Source organism: Rhamphochromis sp. 'chilingali', assembly GCF_963969265.1.
Source record: "Rhamphochromis sp. 'chilingali' genome assembly, chromosome: 14".
Classification (NCBI taxonomy): Eukaryota; Metazoa; Chordata; class Actinopteri; order Cichliformes; family Cichlidae; genus Rhamphochromis; species Rhamphochromis sp. 'chilingali'.
Genome location: NC_137941.1, coordinates 25798389 through 25815696, shown reverse-complemented (window position 1 = coordinate 25815696; position 17308 = coordinate 25798389). Strand labels below are relative to the sequence as shown.

The following is a 17308-nucleotide window of genomic DNA, read 5'->3' as shown; positions in this document are numbered from 1 at the left end:
ATTGCATAAAAAGCGCTTGCAGGAACAAAAACATAATATTCCAGAAACACGCTTTGCCGTTCCTATCAGCTGTTCGTAACACTTCCCACAGTGAAATGATGCACATGCTGTTTTCTTTGCAAATTTGCATCATAGGATTGTTTTTTGTTTTTCCTGCAGTATATAAAAATTGGTGTATCTCCAAAATAAAACTATGAAGACACTCAAAATAAATTTCCTGTTGTTGTAAACTATTTTTTGCAACTTTATTGTATTTAAAGTTTTGAGGGATAAACCTCTTAAATTTCTCCAAGTAGAAATATATGTAAACAAAACAAAAGCAATTTTCAATTTTTTTTGTAGTTTATTGCACTTTTTTGCAATTTATGTAATTACTATGGACTTAATGCATACATATTATTAAAATATGGGCTATAACAGTTGTATTGATGTATAGCAACTTGAAATGCTCCCACAAATGGCACTACAGCATGTAAAAAAAAAAAAATAATAATATAAGCTCTGGTGGACTTGGTTCCATAGTAGGTCTTAAAGGGTTAAATAAATATCGTCAAATAATCGTGATCTCAATTTCAGTGAAAATAATCGTGATTATCATTTTTGCCATAATCGAGCAGCCCTAGTGGAAACATGTAGTCTCGCAACGTGCACATGCCGGATTAGTAACGACAGCTACCAACATCAATGTTCTCAACTGTCCATACTGCCCCAGAGCATCACTAGCACAGTCAAAGAGACGCAGTTTATGGCCACTCCCCACTCTGATCTGTCCACCTAAATACCCACTGACCTGTTTTCTGTAAGCTCTTCTGTCCGGCCTCTGCTGACCAATGTAATGAAAAAGACATTCTGTGGCACAGTAAAGTGAATAAAGACAAACAAGCTCTCATTTAAAACTCTGACCTTGCTGCTTATCCGTGTCTCTGTGTACTGGGAGGTGTACGGATATGGGAATTGGAAATCAATGTACCGAATAGGACGAGGCAACGATTTCAACTCTTCCTCTTTTTTTGCCTTGTTCCCTTTCTTTTGTTCAGAGGCAATCACTGCTCTGTTTGTCCTGTCCTTGTCTCTGTTGTGTAGGCTTCCTGTTTTTTTTCCCTGCAAAGAAAAAAATCATTTGTAAAAATCAGAGCAATATTTCAAAAGAAACACTCAAGTAAAAGTACAGTTTCTTTTTGAGACAAGAGCATGCAAAGGATTTCTTGACTGCTACAATTATTTGAAAAGGTGCTTCATATGATAGTTGATGACTTTTATATTTCAGTATTAACAATAATAATAATAATAATAATAATAAACATTTTTAAAGGGTGCTTACAGGTAAAGATGACATAGTGAAATATTACATAAAGCTGACTGTAGCTACACTGTGATATTTTCCATTCTTCAGCTACACACTGTTAGGATCAGGGTTTCTAAATCAGTTGCTACTGAGTAAAGTCTAGGATCTGCTATTTCTTTGTGATGTTGATGTCATGATCCGGCTGCGTGCAGGGAGGAAACGGACCCAAACGCAAAATCACTAGAAACAGGATTGAACTTTTGATGTGAACTGACACATCGACAGGATCAGGAGTGAGTCTATTGTTTTTAATGTCCATAGAAGCGGGAGAAAAATAATCATTGTAACTCACCACCGGGAGTTGCTTAACATCGTCCATTTTATGGCGGCATCTGCGCCGCTTCCTACGGGAAGGGGAAGTGGGCGAAAACAGCTGGGCCTCCGGCGTGCAGACTTGACTAGGGGAGACAGAGCAACTAAGAAACACAGAACAACAACAAAGAGACACAGACAGCTACTAAATACTCAGAAAACTAAACAGAATACAAGAAAGCCAAAGCGCTAGACTATAGAATAAACTGGGGCAACAAAGAGAACTAAGATCATAATACAAAAACTCAGAGACACAAGAAACTCAAAGCACTGGGTCACCGACCCAGGACCGTGACAGTTGAGTTCAATTCAGTTTTACTTTCATATGAAAGTCGCTTAAATAAGCGTCTGTGAGTCGTTTGGTACCGGGCCGCGAGAGATGAGGCTCAGATGTGAAATTTATGGTTTTCAGGGTTTTTATCGTTAACTCGGTTTCCCTGGGTCTTTTCCCGTGTTGTAGTTTTGTGTCTTACTTTGAAAGAAACATTTACGTGTTACCATAGCGACCAGAGAGCATTAAGGGGCAGAGAGGAGGATGTTACTCTCAATGTTGTTGGTGCATCTCAGGAGGGCGCTGCTAATAAAGTTACACAACCACACAGTGAATTTGCGTTTATTGTTATATTTACAATATACCACAGTTTTTGTCTTGGTCGTATCATTTATTTTGTTGTATTTATCAGTGACACCTTAAAGGCCTGTCCGTGAAAATATTCTCTGACATTAAACCGGTCTGTGGAACAGAAAAGGTTGGGGACCGCTGGCTTAAATCACCTTTCTTTCCCATTCTGATGCTGGGTTTGAAATTTAGCGGTCGTGTTGACTAAAGTCAACACTGAAGTCAACACAACCTGTTTGAACACATCTGTTCACACTGCCTTATTCGCTTTAGTGCTGATTTTACCTGTTGTCAAGTTCTGCTTTGCAATTTTAACTTATTTTATGTATTTTATGACTATTGCTTCTTTTATGAAATTTCCCCTTGTGGGACTAATAAAGGTATCTTATCTTATTAATGTTGTTCTTTTGTAAGGTGACCTTGGATTTTTGAAAGGCGCTCTCAAATAAATTGTATTATTATTATTATTATTAAAGTCAGAGAATTGCTGCCATGCGATGTTGATGAGCAGGCAACGAGCAGTAGAATAGGCTTACCCAATGAAGCGAGTGTATTTCCAATATTTAAGGAGGAGAACAGTTACTATTAGCAGACTTCTGTTACAGTATATTATATGTGTACAAATGAAGCACTACTTGCCGGTTGAGCACCAAAGTAAAGGAGTGTACAGCAGAGAGGTGGCCAACTCTGCACTCCATGCCAGTTGCAATTACTGCTATCATTTTAGCTCCAGTGGTTAGAGCTCATTAGAAATCAGAGACAAGCCATTGTCGGGACCTTCGTTAAAAATTCCTTGCAGTAGCTCTAATGAAAGTAAACAATGACATTTGCACATGAACTTGCCAATCAGTCTGACACAAAGACAGAGGCAGGAATTCAAAATCCCAGCAGGGCTCAAAACAGGTGTGTGTGTGTGTGTGTGTGTGTGTGTGTGTGTGTGTGTGTGTGTGTGTGTGTGTGTGTGTGTGTGTGTGTGTGTTGTAACAAAAGGGAAATAACAGTATTTCTATGTTAGTTCTGCTGCCCTCGGCCTCTCCACTGCTCAAAATGCTCAAAACGTTGAATATTTTCCTACCAGTGAATATTTTTCATGTCCCAGGTCTTTCTTAAGCCATGCCTCAGATTTGTTGAAAGGAAAACAGATTTTCCACCTTTCCCTGGAATATCAGGAGTACCAGGAGGGACTTCTCTCCCAATCCTAATTTTCCAGGTTGACTTATGACTGTTATGACTGTGTACATCCTGCATGTTGATGCTTCTCATTTTGACCTTCAGCCCATCTGTCTTTGTCTTTCTTCAGGACCCCTCAGTGCAAAAGGTGGGCGGAGGCAGGAAGAAGACGGTGTCCTTCAGTAGTATGCCCTCTGAAAAGAAGGTAAACTGGAAATAAATGATCAAAATCAGTTTCACATAGATTAAGCAGAATCTTAAAGGGAATTCTGATTATCTCAAGGGAAGTTACATTACAGTTACATTAGGGAAAACAATGCCTGTAGACTGCAGTCAACTTGTGATCTCCTTGCCTGACCACTCAGTCCAGTCACTGTCTTCACATTTACTTTGGTGTGCCAAGACCACGATAAAACAGGGATTATACAGCAATCAGACAGTCAGATGGCTATTAGTTTTCCCTTGAACTGGCTCAAGTAGGCACTTATATGCCACCTGTTTGCAATAATGGTGATAAATATCAAATCTATTGCCGTCTACATGAGACACATGGTGCTGTACCAGAACCAAGGGCGTGTTGCCACTAGTGACTCTCAGCCACACACTGGGCCATAAATTTGCTGGTGTTGCAACTGATGTTGTAGCTGTTATGATGAGCCGATAGAAGGAAGCAGCGACACTCCTCTGTGAAAACATCAAAACTAACCTGGCTGTCGTCAACTGCATCACCCACAGTTAGAAGATGTTACTGTAGATGAATGAAAATGAAAAAAGATGTGTCCCTCCCTGTAAAGAGACTTACAGATGTGGGTACCATTTGAAAAAAAAAAAAAGGGGGGGGGGGGGGTATGCTGCTGCTCTGTAGGGAAGCAGAAAAATGTGTTAGGCTACTGTACTGTATTAGTATTACATTTAGAAATGATTTCATGTTAAATCATGAAGGTTATGCCAAGAAAGAGCATTACATATCCAACTTTTGATCAAGAAGGAAAGAAGTTCAGAAGGTGTTGCACTGTCTTTTTGCAGAAAGCATATGATACGGTACCAACTGTAGTACTGCTGAATAAATCCAGGAGGCAGGGATGTATGTGAGGGTCGAGGCTCCCTCGATGGAGCTGGGAGGCAGGATGAAAAAGGAAGACAACAGACAAAGTTCATAGATGAGACACACGGCCCAGTAGAGGACATCATGAAGTCTTTTTTTGATTGTCTGGTCACAGACTTTCACACCAGTGTCCTGCTGGAGGTCATTTCAGTAAGGAGAGATCATTACAAAGAATGAACATGATTTATTAAGAGACAGAGTATAGATAGGTGTTTGGCCCATCTCAGGGGAACAGAATCCCAGCTGTGAAAGGGATTAGAGCAGGGAGAGCAAGGCCGGGAGAAGGTGATTGGACACAAACAACTTTACAGCGTGGGAAAGTGGGAGTGATAAGGCTTAGATTTAGCTGGCAGCACCTGGGAGCGGACAGATGTGAGACCTTATTGAACTTAGCTCAGGCGGTGCTCTTCCTGTTCCTCCTTGCACAAAGCAGCTGATACTGGTGCTGCTGATACGTCCATAACCCTTGAGCAGGACCAGTCTCCTATCTGTCCAGCTCTCCTAGAGTAACTGGCTGCCTCCTATTATAGCCTCCATGCTCTTTTGACTGTGCTAGGAGACACAGCAAACCTGCCAAAGGAGAAAGGAGCTGCAACCTCTGTAGGGTCGAGGTATGGCCTCATTCTACCAATAGCGAAACTAACCCAGCTAAATGCAAAACCAGTGAAGAAACATAAAAGTCGAGGGGGAATAAATGTCAGCTGTCTCCACCTGTAAAACCATTCCTGTTTAACAATTTCTTCCTTTTCCTTACCAGATTAATATCCGACACAGAGACATTAATAGGACATATTCCAATAAATTGAAAGTATATTTTGTCTGGAATAAAGAAAATTCACGTGTGGACAGTAACGTGTTTTTGGTGATTTTAATTTCCAGGTCAGCAGTGCAGCCGACTGTTTGGCGTTCATGCAGGGAGGGTGTGAACTGAAGAAGATCCGGCCCAATTCTAGGGTTTACTGTCGTTTTTACACACTGGATCCAGACTTGAGCTGCTTACGCTGGGAGCCATCCAAGAAAGATGGAGACCGGGCTCGGCTTGACGTTTCCAGCATTCGTGAGGTCCGCACTGGGAAGAGCACCGAGACCTTCCTCCACAATGGCCCTCTCTCCGAACATCTGGCTGAAGAAGCAGCCTTCTCTATCATACATGGAGATGACTACCAGGTAAGAATGGAAAAAGAAATCTGTGTCAGCAGAAGAATAGTGTCAAAACATCTGTGTATAAACATATAAACGAAGAAAATCACTAGTGTACACCCAGCCATTAAACCAGTTATCCATGTTTCCCTACAGTCTCTAGACTTGGTGGCATTGTCAGCTGATGTGGCCAACATCTGGGTAACAGGCCTTCGTTACCTGCTGGCTCATCCTTCCATCGTAGGAGGGGCTGGGGGAGGTGTAGCAGGAGGAGGACCAGGTGAAGGAGGGGGGGTGGCCGTTGAAGGAAGCCTGGGAAGCAAGATGAGGAGCGAGTGGCTGACAGCAGAGTTTGCCCAGGTCGATGAAGATGGCTACGGGATCGTGTCAGAGGACGTAGCAGTCGCCACCATCTGCAAACTGTGCCCTGGTATCAAGGAGGCCAAGGTGACAAATATGTAATACCACAGAAACTTGACTTGCAGTATTAGATATGAAGCACCACCAGTGCATAAATGTATTCTTATCTGAAGCTGTATTTTCTTTGACTTAAGAGTAACAGTAAGCTCCAGCTACACAGACAGAGTTAGAGACTGCCTTCAGACATTATCAGAGCCGCACAAGCCAGATTTCCTTTGGAAGTTGGTGGAGACCAAAAACCTAGCAAAAAGAGAATTATTTTGGTTCTATAATCAAGGATATGATATCAGATGACTGCTAATATTGCTCCATAACTGTTGGCTATACTATTAGGAAAGTGAGGGTCAAAACTGTAGAAAAACCACAGCTGCTGTTCACTAAAACTGAAACTCTAGTGTGTTTGTGTTGCACATTAAATCTGCAGAATTAAACAGAAAATATGGAGCCTGATGATCTTTAAATCTTTGAACAGAGAAAGTTGAGAAGGAGGCTGTCACACAAAGCTTACTGACTCAGAAATAACTGGAACATTTGAGTTCTGTCATAACGATTTGCTCTAGGTTTTATACCCATAATGCTAACCCCCAGAGCTGCTGAGATATTGTGCATTAACAGAACTTACACATTGTAAAAAACAGCATCATCATTTAAGCTCTTTGCAATCAGGACTGCATTTCAGAACGACATGTTCAGCTACAATCACAGCTAAGTGATGTGTTTCCAAATAACATTGATTGGAGCAATAGGACATTTAATCCCTCTTGATGACGGATTTGTGGCTGTTCTGCTTTTCTCTTTTGGATTGCTGTTGCCTCACGCAGGACCGCTCCTTCTCCCTTTCCCTGCCTCGTGCCTTATTTGCTTACACACAGACTAAGCTAGGAAACTTAAAGAATATAAATGTCTGCACTGGCACACATGGGCGAGAACACAGAAGATACAGAAAGGAGAATTCAGAGTAGACAGAAACGATGGCTACATTGTGTTATATAATTGAATGTGGCTCGCTTTAATATCCTTAATGAAAAAAGACAAGTAAAATGTAATCCTCTTTGCCAACTTCACTGAATGAATGAGACATAATAACTGAAGTTCTTGCTTAATTAACTGTCTGCACTTTCCTATTTTCATCCACTTCCGCTTTGTTTTTCCTCAGGTGCGTCTCCGTTTCAAGGAGATCCAGCGCAGCAAGGAAAAGCTGACCTCCCACGTGACACGTGAGGAATTTGAGGAAGCCTTCTGCGAGCTTTGCACACGGCCAGATGTCTACTTCCTAATGGTGCAACTGTCCAAAGACCGCGAGTGTCTGGACCCTCAGGACCTCCGGCTCTTCTTGGAGACAGAGCAGGGTTTGTCTCTGGCTACCACTGAGGGCTGCTGGGAACTATTGAGGCGTTATGAGCCCTCTGCTCAAGGCAAGGAGAGAGGGCTGCTGGGTCTGGATGGATTTGCCCGCTACCTGCAGTCTCCAGAATGCCAGCTGCTTGACCCAGAGCAACTAGGGGTTTGCCAGGATATGAACATGCCTCTGTCCCACTACTACATCAGGTGAGTCAAACAGATCAACATGACATCTTTTAAAAAAACAAACAAAATTAAAAGGGTTCTTTTTCTGAACCAGTTAAAGAAAAAACTAGGAGTGCACAAACAAACAAACAAACAAACAAACAAACAAACAAACAAACAAACAAACAAACAAACAAACAAACAAACAAACAAACAAACAAACAAACAAACAAACAAACAAACAAACAAACAAACCAGAAATGATTTCTACACCAGAAAATGAGGTGAGCTGTTAAATGTACTGTATATATAAGTATAGTTATGCAAACCCCCTGCAAATCTGATGGGCTTAAGAGTACATCTCAACACCAAACAAATACCACAAGGAACACGTTTTAGTTACAGGTGCCCAAAACATTTCAACATTACTCTGTCCAGTGTAAAACTCGCAGCTGTCATGGTTCTGGGTCTTTTACATCGAAGTATTCTGTTTGATTTACTTTTACTTCATGTGCTTCTTTAGTATTGTGAGTCTTTAGTGCTTAGTTCCAGCTTCTGTTTTTATTAGAGGTGATGTAATTCTGTCTGTTTCCTGTTTTACAAAGTCTTACTTGCAGTGTGCTCAGTTTGAATTGTGTTCAGCTTTAAGGTCAGTTGTGTCATGCTCCTAGTGTGTTCCAGTGCTTTCTTGATTGTAATTAGTTTTTGTGTTCTGGATGTCACAGGCGATGAAGACTCGTATTTTGCTAAAAGGTTAGCAAAGGCGATTTGACGCAAATTAGCATGTTGTCACAATTTCAGTGGGATTGCAGGTGATTTTCTACTGGAAATGTACATTGCCATTACAGGTCAAAACACCTGGTGAGAAAGCAAGTAAACATTACTTTAAGGCCAAGGGGCTTACATGCTATATGTTTTTGTGGAATTACATATTTGTTATGTTTTTAGACGAATGAAACAAGTGTCCCCACCTCTGAGGTGAAGCTAGTCAGAACTAGTCAGAGTGTATAAAATGAGCAGCCAGTTTGAAGATCTAGAAATGGCCTTTAATAACACCATAGAGCAAAATGTGCGTTGTAAAAATGTTGTAGACTGCATATTTTAACACATTATCATGTATACTACTTTAAATTTTCATTTAAAACCAGTTAAAGCCACATTGTTACACTATTACATCATGTCTGTGTGCCACTCTGAATTAATTCAGGGACTGGTTGCTTTTTCAAGGCTGGCTGCTGTAATGTGGGTTGTATTCAGTGGCTGAGAGGAGGAGGCAGAAAACTCAGCAGGACAGTCAAAAACTCACAATGACACTGGTACTGGGAATTCCACAGTGCTTGTCCTTCAATAAACACACTCTTCAGCAAGGCCCGGTTGCTGCTGTTGAGTGGAGACACTATCCCAGCTTGCATCCTACATCCTGCTACCATGTGCTGGATATTCTCTGGGCACCTTTGCACAACCTGCAACTTGGGTCCTGTTGGCTGTGGTAGACTCCTGCTTCTGTGGATCAGGTGCTCTGCCTTTTCTAGCCACTGGTAGAATGTCAGGCACTTCCTTTGTCTGTCGATGGTACATCCCATGCAGGGGATTGGTCATTCCTCTTCCTCTTTCTCATCACCCGCTGTTTTCAGTTGCCTGAGGCACTCTTGGAATGGCTCACCTTGGGGGTGATGTATTTGTGGATGTTTCATGTTTTGGCTCTAATCCTTGCTCTTGAGGTCTTGGACTTCGTGTGGAGCTCCACGCATTGTAAGGAGTTCTTTTGAGGAAATAGATGCCACTGATGGCATCCATCTCCTCCTCTGCCTCCTTGGCTCTTATTTCTACCATTCAGCTAGCTTTCCAGTACCTGTCTTTCCTTCTGGAGGTATTTGGCTGTGCTGACCTTGCACCTTCATCATGCTTCCCGTGGGTCTGTGAGACACCCAGGTACTTGTAGCTCCATAAGTCTTCTTATGGACAGCTCCAACCCTTTACCTTCCCTCTATTTGCAGCCATTCAGCTACACTTATCCAGTCCAAATGACATCCAAATGTCCTCACTGTAGATCCTGGTGAGGTGGATCAGTCACTCCTGGCATGCAGCTTGATGCCATCCATGTCCCAGAAGTGTCTAATGGACACTAAACTTCTTAATTTATATCCCTATCAACTTTTTGAAAAGAGCTGATTGAGGGGATTACAACATAAGGACCCGAAGCACACTGCGTTGCAAGTCTTTATTTTCAGTGTCCTTCATGCTTTTATCAGAGCAGCTTTCCAGTTGCCTTCTTCCCTCCACACCACAGGTCTTGGCAAATAATAGGAAAGGCATGACCAGGTGATGAAGAACAGCTGTGTGGTTCAGCCTCGACTGCTCCACCCCTCCCATGCAGATGAGCCACACACCCTGCCACAGAGGCAAATGCACAACAGCAGTGGGACAGTCCATCACCTTGGTATATTTAACACTTGATGGTAACTTGTGAGACTGCCTTGGAGTTGGCCTCCAGCGTTGTCTCCTTTTGAGTTCCTGATGAGCACTCCAGCATCCGTGTGTGGGACATTAAATTATAGACTTTCCTAGGTGGTGCTCAGGTTGGTCTGACAGGTTTTAAATCCCTGGTCTATGGCTCTATTGGCAAGGACCTGGTGCTGGTGGAAACACTGCACTTGCTAAGCGTCCCAGTAATGGAGTAGCGTTAACGCTCCGAAATCATGACTGCCTGTTAAGCCTTTAGAAAGTTTATTGATTTCTGTATATTTTTCCCTCTTGCCTATATTTTTCAAGAAAAAGATCATTGAACATTGAATTAAATGTTAGTAATATTAAAATGACACATGATTTGTGTTGCTGAATGATTTATTGTTGATTTGTTTTTCACCCTCAGCACCTCATACCGCTCCTACCTGTTGGATGACCAGGTCCATGGAAGAGCAGATCTTGGAGGACTGATCAAAGCCTTGCAGTCTGGTTGCAGATGCCTGGAGTTGGGAGTAACTGATGGCCCAGAGGGGGAGCCTTTGCTCGGGGTTGACTGTGGGCCTGATATCCCACGACACCATCATCATCACCATCATCATCACCACCACCATGCACCAGTCACTATCCGCTCTGCTCTGGAGGTGGTCAATAAATACGCCTTCCTGACCTCTCAGTACCCTCTTTTGTTGTACCTGTGTCACCGTTGCTCCCCAGACCAGCAGCACACCATGGCACAGAGCTTGAGGAAGGTGTTTGGATCACGCCTTTACACTCCAGAAGCCCTGCCGGTCAGCCTGGGAGGACGAGCTACAACCTTACCCTCGCCTGAACAACTTAAGGGACGCATTGTTATAGTGGGGAAGAAACTCCCTCCAGACCATGAAGGCTGTGATAGGGAAGTGTCTGAGGAAGATGAGGAGATAGGCGGAGGTGGACCTCTGGCAGGAAGAAGAATGACAATACCCGGTGAGGAGGAACTGGGTGTGGTCTTGGTGGTGCCTCCACCCTCTCAACCTAGGAAGCTCCGTCTCCACAAAGAGCTGTCAGACCTGGTGGCTATTGCTCGAACTGGAAGTCGTAGCTTCTATGCCCAGCGAGCCAGTCACAAGCAGGCTCAGCAGCAGACTCCCCCCAGTAGTCCATCCTCTCCCAGCACACCGGTGGCTCCCGAGCTGCCTTACTGGACACTGTGCTCTTTAGGCGAAGGAGAAGCTGGACGGCTGACCAGTGAAAGCCCAGAGGACCTTGTTATGTTTACCAAGCGCACCCTAACCAGAGTACGACCCAGCTCCGTGCGTCTGGACTCCAGCAACCCTAACCCACAAGGGTACTGGAAAGGAGGAGTCCAACTTGTGGCCTTAAATCAACAGACCCCTGGCGCAATGTTGGACCTTCACCGAGGCCGCTTCACACAGAACGGAGGCTGTGGTTATGTTCTCCGACCTGCCGTGATGCGGGATGAAGTGTCGTATTTCAGTGCCCACACGCAGGGCTGCGTGCCAGGTGTCCCACCTCAGACCCTTCGTATTAAGGTCTAGATGTTACTCTGTTTTTCCCCAACATTACATTTTTCATTCTGTCGCACTAACCCTCTGAGGTGATGAGATGACTCTAACCTGTGGCAATCGGGATATGTACTTTTGCTCTCTATTCGATTCAGTATCCTGTGTTAGCCCTGCATTAGTGTGTACCCTGCCTCTCGCCCTATGGTAGCTGGAATGCAGGCAGTTAGTGGGGTTAAGTTTGTTGATGATCCTAAATTGCCCATAGGAGCAATGTTTGCCACAAGCAAAACCCTTTTTTATGAGCATTGTAACAGAGATTAAATTAAAATAAACTAGATTACATTACATTGTTCAACCCTCTAAATCAGGGGTCTCAAACGTCAAAGAGCTGTGGGACACTGCTGGCACTGTCATCCTCATGTGAGAGCCACTTTAGTGTTCAAGTAGTCCAAAAAAACAAGCAAACAAAGAAGACATCCACAAATATTTCTGAAAATGCAGTGTTTTGTTTGTTTTTTTGTAAGTTTCAGATATTCTATAACAAGACAAAACTGCAAACGTGAAAGCATTTTTTCTTCTCACTCTCAACTGAAGCCTTTCATTGAACTACCAGATAAACAAATTGGTACCCTCTTTCTGGCCGGACACGTGGCAGCACTATAATTATATAATTATAATTTTGTTTGTATTTAACAAAATAAAAATGCAGACATAAGTGTACACATTAGTTTGTGACTGCCAGTGAAAACTGTTTTCTCTACAAATAACTAACAACAAGTTTGTCCTCATGTTGCCTTCACATTAAATCATTTTTTGCTTTTTAAAGAACTTATTTTAACATTGGACTCAACAACAAACAAATCCTCCCTCACAGAAAAAGTCACTTCAAGGGCCAAATTGCATTATATTTCTTCAGGTCAATATACAAGCAGGGGTGACGTGGCCCCTGGGCCGTGAGTTTGAGACCCCTGCTCTAAATACACTAAAACGCAAAAGTGTAAAACAAATTTAACATAAGCTGCTTGTGTTTTACTCTGCAGATTATCAGTGCCCATAACCTACCCAAGCCCCAGGGTTCAGGGGCTAAAGGAGAGGTTATTGACCCATATGTGGTTCTGGAGCTGCATGGAGTACCAGCTGACTGTGCTGAGCAGCGGACTCGCACTGCTGCTCAGAACCAGGATGACCCACTGTTTGATGAGACGTTCGAGTTTCAAGTAAGTTATGTTACTACATTATGAAACTGGCTGAAATGTTTGCTGCTGCTCTCTATTTATTACATTTTTTGGGAATATAATAGGAGTGAGCGGCTTCATTAATAACAGTCAACAATATTATATATAATTCATGTAATTAAGATCATTAATAGATAGTTCCCATTTTTATTGAACTGCATTTACCTCTTGATGTGAATCAGCTGCATTTTAACCTAAACTTCATGTTTCCTCTGGGTAACTTTCTGTTGTCCAAACAATGTCTCGATAGCAGGTATGTAGGCTAAAATTGGGATTCTTTAATTTAATTGACATCTAAACACATCTACAGAGCCATACTTAAAGCAAAAAGTCAGCATTTCCAGGCTGGCATTGCATCCATGACTGGCAGTTTAGTGCTTAAAACGATTACCTGCTGTTTGGAAATGGATGTTATTCACTTCGTCATATGGCTTACACTTTCAACCAGGCAATTTTTTTTCACCATGATGAAGCAGCATGACCTCTGTGACCTCTGTGCCTAAAAAAATGAAGCCGATGCAAAACAGCGACAAAATCCTGATATCCCTCTAATGATGTTGGTAAAGTTGTCTTTTCAGTTAGTTTTTGCTGGGTGGAATAAAAATCATACAGTTGGAGTGACCTTTTCACTGATATTTTAAAAAGATTTTGGTGCACCATTAGGATAACAGACCTTCTCCCAGGTCACATTATTTGAGTATATTGAGAGTTGCACACCATTGACTATACAGCAAACACTGAGAAAGCCATAGTTTAAGCCATTTACATAACCGCTTCAGCGCCTTATAATAATCCTGCTTATAGACTGCATAATATTATTTTGATTTTGTAGAGAAGATTGTTTGGGTTGGTTTTTCCTAAAAAAAGAAAGTAAGCCTGGAGACGTTTAATGGAGCGCAGGATGCTTCAGAGGTTTCAATTCAGTGAGATTACAGTGAGAAAGAAAAGGAGTTTGAAGCATGACATGATCAAGAATCATCCACTAATCTGGTCCTGTCCAGACTCCGATTTTATTGCATAAAGTTGCATTTTAATGTGCGATGTGGTGTGTCCTAGATTATGCATTGATATGAAGAGGAAAATGTCAACACATAAAGGAGTCTCATATGATTTCAGAGAGGTTTATGTCTGTTCTTATTTGGACTGCACCTGCTTAAAACTAAAGTCCAGAGTGCTTAATTGGAGGAGAGTCAAGATCAAGATATAAATGAGATAATATTATGTATTATGCACTTATGCATGCAGTGAATTTATCATGGGAGATGGTACTTGATGACTGGCTGATGGCGCTTTTTTGGTACCTTTTGCTGACAGCGGCTTGCATTACTGTGTCTGAGCTATAATCATAAGCTGTCGCCACGGATATGTGCTCTGCAATCACACGATATACACATGTGTATGTAGCTCCCTGCAGACATAATGTACGTCCTTAAGGACTGAAAAAGAAGGACATAATACCTGTAATCAAGAGACAGCAATTGCACTCTCTTTGGCAGGAGATGACATAAAATGAGATTTGAGAACGCATATGCATGAGATGTAGCTGTGTCCCATTTAAAATGATACCTTCATCTGAGTGCTACATTAGGCAACTTTGGTGGTGGGCCAGCCGTACACAATGTTATTATCCTGTTAGTTTAACGCTTAGACCAAAGTTCATTCTGGTGATCGACAAGAGATCATTCTTCACAACGAGGCTACGAACAGCTTCAGTTTCTTTCTTTGCTGCTCACAGTGAGCTGACAGATAAATGGTGAGTATATCAACATCTATATATCTATATATCAGGTCTTCAGCTGGACTTTATTTATCATAAATATCGACAGACGATTTATGATTCAGTAACAAGTCTTTAATTAAGGGAAATCACCATGCCGACATGGCTACACATCGGTGTCAAGTTAAAATGAGCTTAGATTCAGGTCTTCAGGAATCAAATGAAGCCCCCTCCTGCACCGACATTGGTGAGAGTGTAAGTGTTGCTTTGCTTTTGCAAACAAAATATGTTGCTATGGTTGCTAAATGAAGCAAAAGGTTAACCAGAATTGTTAGAGAAAACCACTTCCCCATGTCCCCATGTGCTGCCAAGAACAATAAAGCAGCGACTACTCTTAGCTCAACTGCAATTTGCCTTTAATTTTGCCATCTAAAATTGTTATATGTCATATCTATAATAGAAAAATGCAGGATTATGAAGCCTTAGTGTTTTTAAGCCTGAATTGAGCTATTTTTGGATCTTCTGCATACTCATATCTGCATTTCATGGCCAGGTGAGACAAAAGTCTGACTCCAGTCTTAACTCAGTTTTGTTACTACATTTTAGTAAGTGCTGCATGTGTACTACGACATACCTACAACGCCAGTATCAGTGTCTTACCACACACTAACCTGATCTTGGCTGAAATCATGTGAGTCGGCTTGTTTGGATTGATTTCTTATATATTCCTTTTCTCACGGTTTTCTTCATGAAATGACAGTGTTCACAAAAACATGAACAAACTGAAATAAATAGAGGAGATGCCATACTTATCTGGGCCAGTATTGCCATGATAAGCCTATTGTTGCCAGCTGATTTTGACAGTGAATGACAGATAAGGTGGTTTAAACCACCTAAGGGGAACAAAACTAGGAAAAGGAGCCTGTTAGAGAGTCACGCAAGGCAAACAGTGTCGAAAATCATCTTATCTGATGCCCACATGGATCACGCCTGACCATAGAAACAAGCTGTATGTTTGCAAAATGTGTTGGGGAATGTTGATCTGGTGCTGGATTCTGAAATGTCCAAATAGTTGTTTGACTCTGTTTTGAGCAGTTCTTTTATTTGTCTGATTTGTCCATGTAGCAACTGTCAAAAGGTTTGCTAAAAACTGAGGTCAGCTGGTTTGAATAATGTTGGAATAGCATTTGACATGTTACACCGTAGCTGTCTGTAAAACCAGAGCTGGGCAATGAAATAAAGCTGTACTTGAGATTACATTCTTTCTTGATTTTTCTTGCTTTCTGTCCACGATGAAATTACTCACAGCAGTAGTGGCTTTTCCCTTTTTGTCATCACTGCTAAAGACTTTATTGGATTTGTCACTGGACAAAACTGACCAGGGGCTCTATGCTTACAGTGTACACTGCCAGAGTCTTTAGTCTCATTAGCATTAGAGACTGTAACCCAAAACTAAGCAAGGAACTGAAGGGCAGTGCGCCATGTAACACACATAAGAAATTCAGGACCCTACTAACATGCAAGCTGGCCTTCAAGAGCAGCTGCTCACAATCAGACACAGTTGATTTCATGGTGTGTGGTTAAGTGTGGTGTCAGCCCTTTGCTCTCGTATGTCTTAATAGAAAATTTCAGGCTGACATTCACCAGTCGTGAGTACTGGGGTGCGTTTCATTTGTCAGAAATCCAACAAGTGAAAACATGTTGGGAGAAGCTTTTTAAAAAAAAAAATTCAAAACTTGAACCCTCTCATTTTAAAAAGTAGTAATGTACAGTACATTGTTGTAGCTGTTTATAGCTAGCTAGTGCCTAACTGTGTATAAGTGATGTAAATTTAATTATCAGATGATGAGCACAAGGCTCTCAGCGTGCCCTGTTTTTGTGTTACTACTCTATAATGCACCAGCTACACGCGCACCCTTCAGGAAAGTGGAATTCAAAGAAGTATAACATAAGTAACCATTTGTCCTTGGTGTCTGCATTTTAGCCACAAGCTAAGCATGCATTATTTGAGAAACTAGACAATTTCTATAAAATCAACCCACTGAAATTTATTCTCATAGGATGGCCAATGCAGGCAAAGTGAGTAACTCCATGTGAAGAGGCTCTAACAAAGCTGTAGACGTCATCTGCAGGGCTGGAAGAACCTCCTGTGGGGGCTGTTGTATCAGTAGCTTTCTGTTAACCCTGTGAGGCTTAGGTCATCAGTTACCCATACTTCATCCACCCATTTTCTTCCACTTATGCTTTTCATGGTCGTGGGGGCGCTGGAGCCTATCCCGGGGTACACCCTGGTCAGGTCGCCAGTCTGTCGCAGGCTAACATATAGACACAGACAACTATTTGCACTCACATTCACCTATGGGCAATTTAGAGTCTCCAGTTAACCTATACTCACTAGGTGCATGTCTTTGGACTGTGGGAGGGAGCCGGGTGGTGTTTCCCAACCACTGTGCAGCGGCACATAGGTGTGCTCTGGTTCCTCCTGACTAGTAATCTAAGCGATCGGGGTGAGTAACGGGCAGAACAATTACATTCTCTTCCACTAGAGGGCAGTACAACTACCTGCTCTAATTAAATTGGTTGCCAACTGCCAGTAAAATAGAAGAAGACGAAGAAGAAATTACATAATAGTCATGCTGCGAGTGAGACAACGCAGCGCATAATAGCAATAGATAAATATTTTAAAAGAAAAAGTAGTCAGTCTGACCTGGATCCTGGAGAAAACTCCGACCCAGATGAAGGCCCTAGCATGAGTGGTGATCAGAAGA

At 42.2% G+C, this 17308-nt stretch overlaps 1 protein-coding gene across 1 annotated transcript in view; it reads left to right on the top strand.

Annotated features, from left to right (window-relative positions):
• plcl1 (phospholipase C like 1) overlaps window positions 1-17308 on the top strand; it is a 128953-nt gene that overhangs the window by 72443 nt on the left and 39202 nt on the right. The window contains exons 2-7 of the mRNA XM_080903673.1: window positions 3577-3651; window positions 5431-5718; window positions 5848-6138; window positions 7268-7659; window positions 10490-11615; window positions 12629-12805. Of these exons, the coding sequence (XP_080759799.1) occupies window positions 3577-3651; window positions 5431-5718; window positions 5848-6138; window positions 7268-7659; window positions 10490-11615; window positions 12629-12805 (2349 nt within the window). The remainder of the gene's footprint in view (window positions 1-3576; window positions 3652-5430; window positions 5719-5847; window positions 6139-7267; window positions 7660-10489; window positions 11616-12628; window positions 12806-17308) is intronic.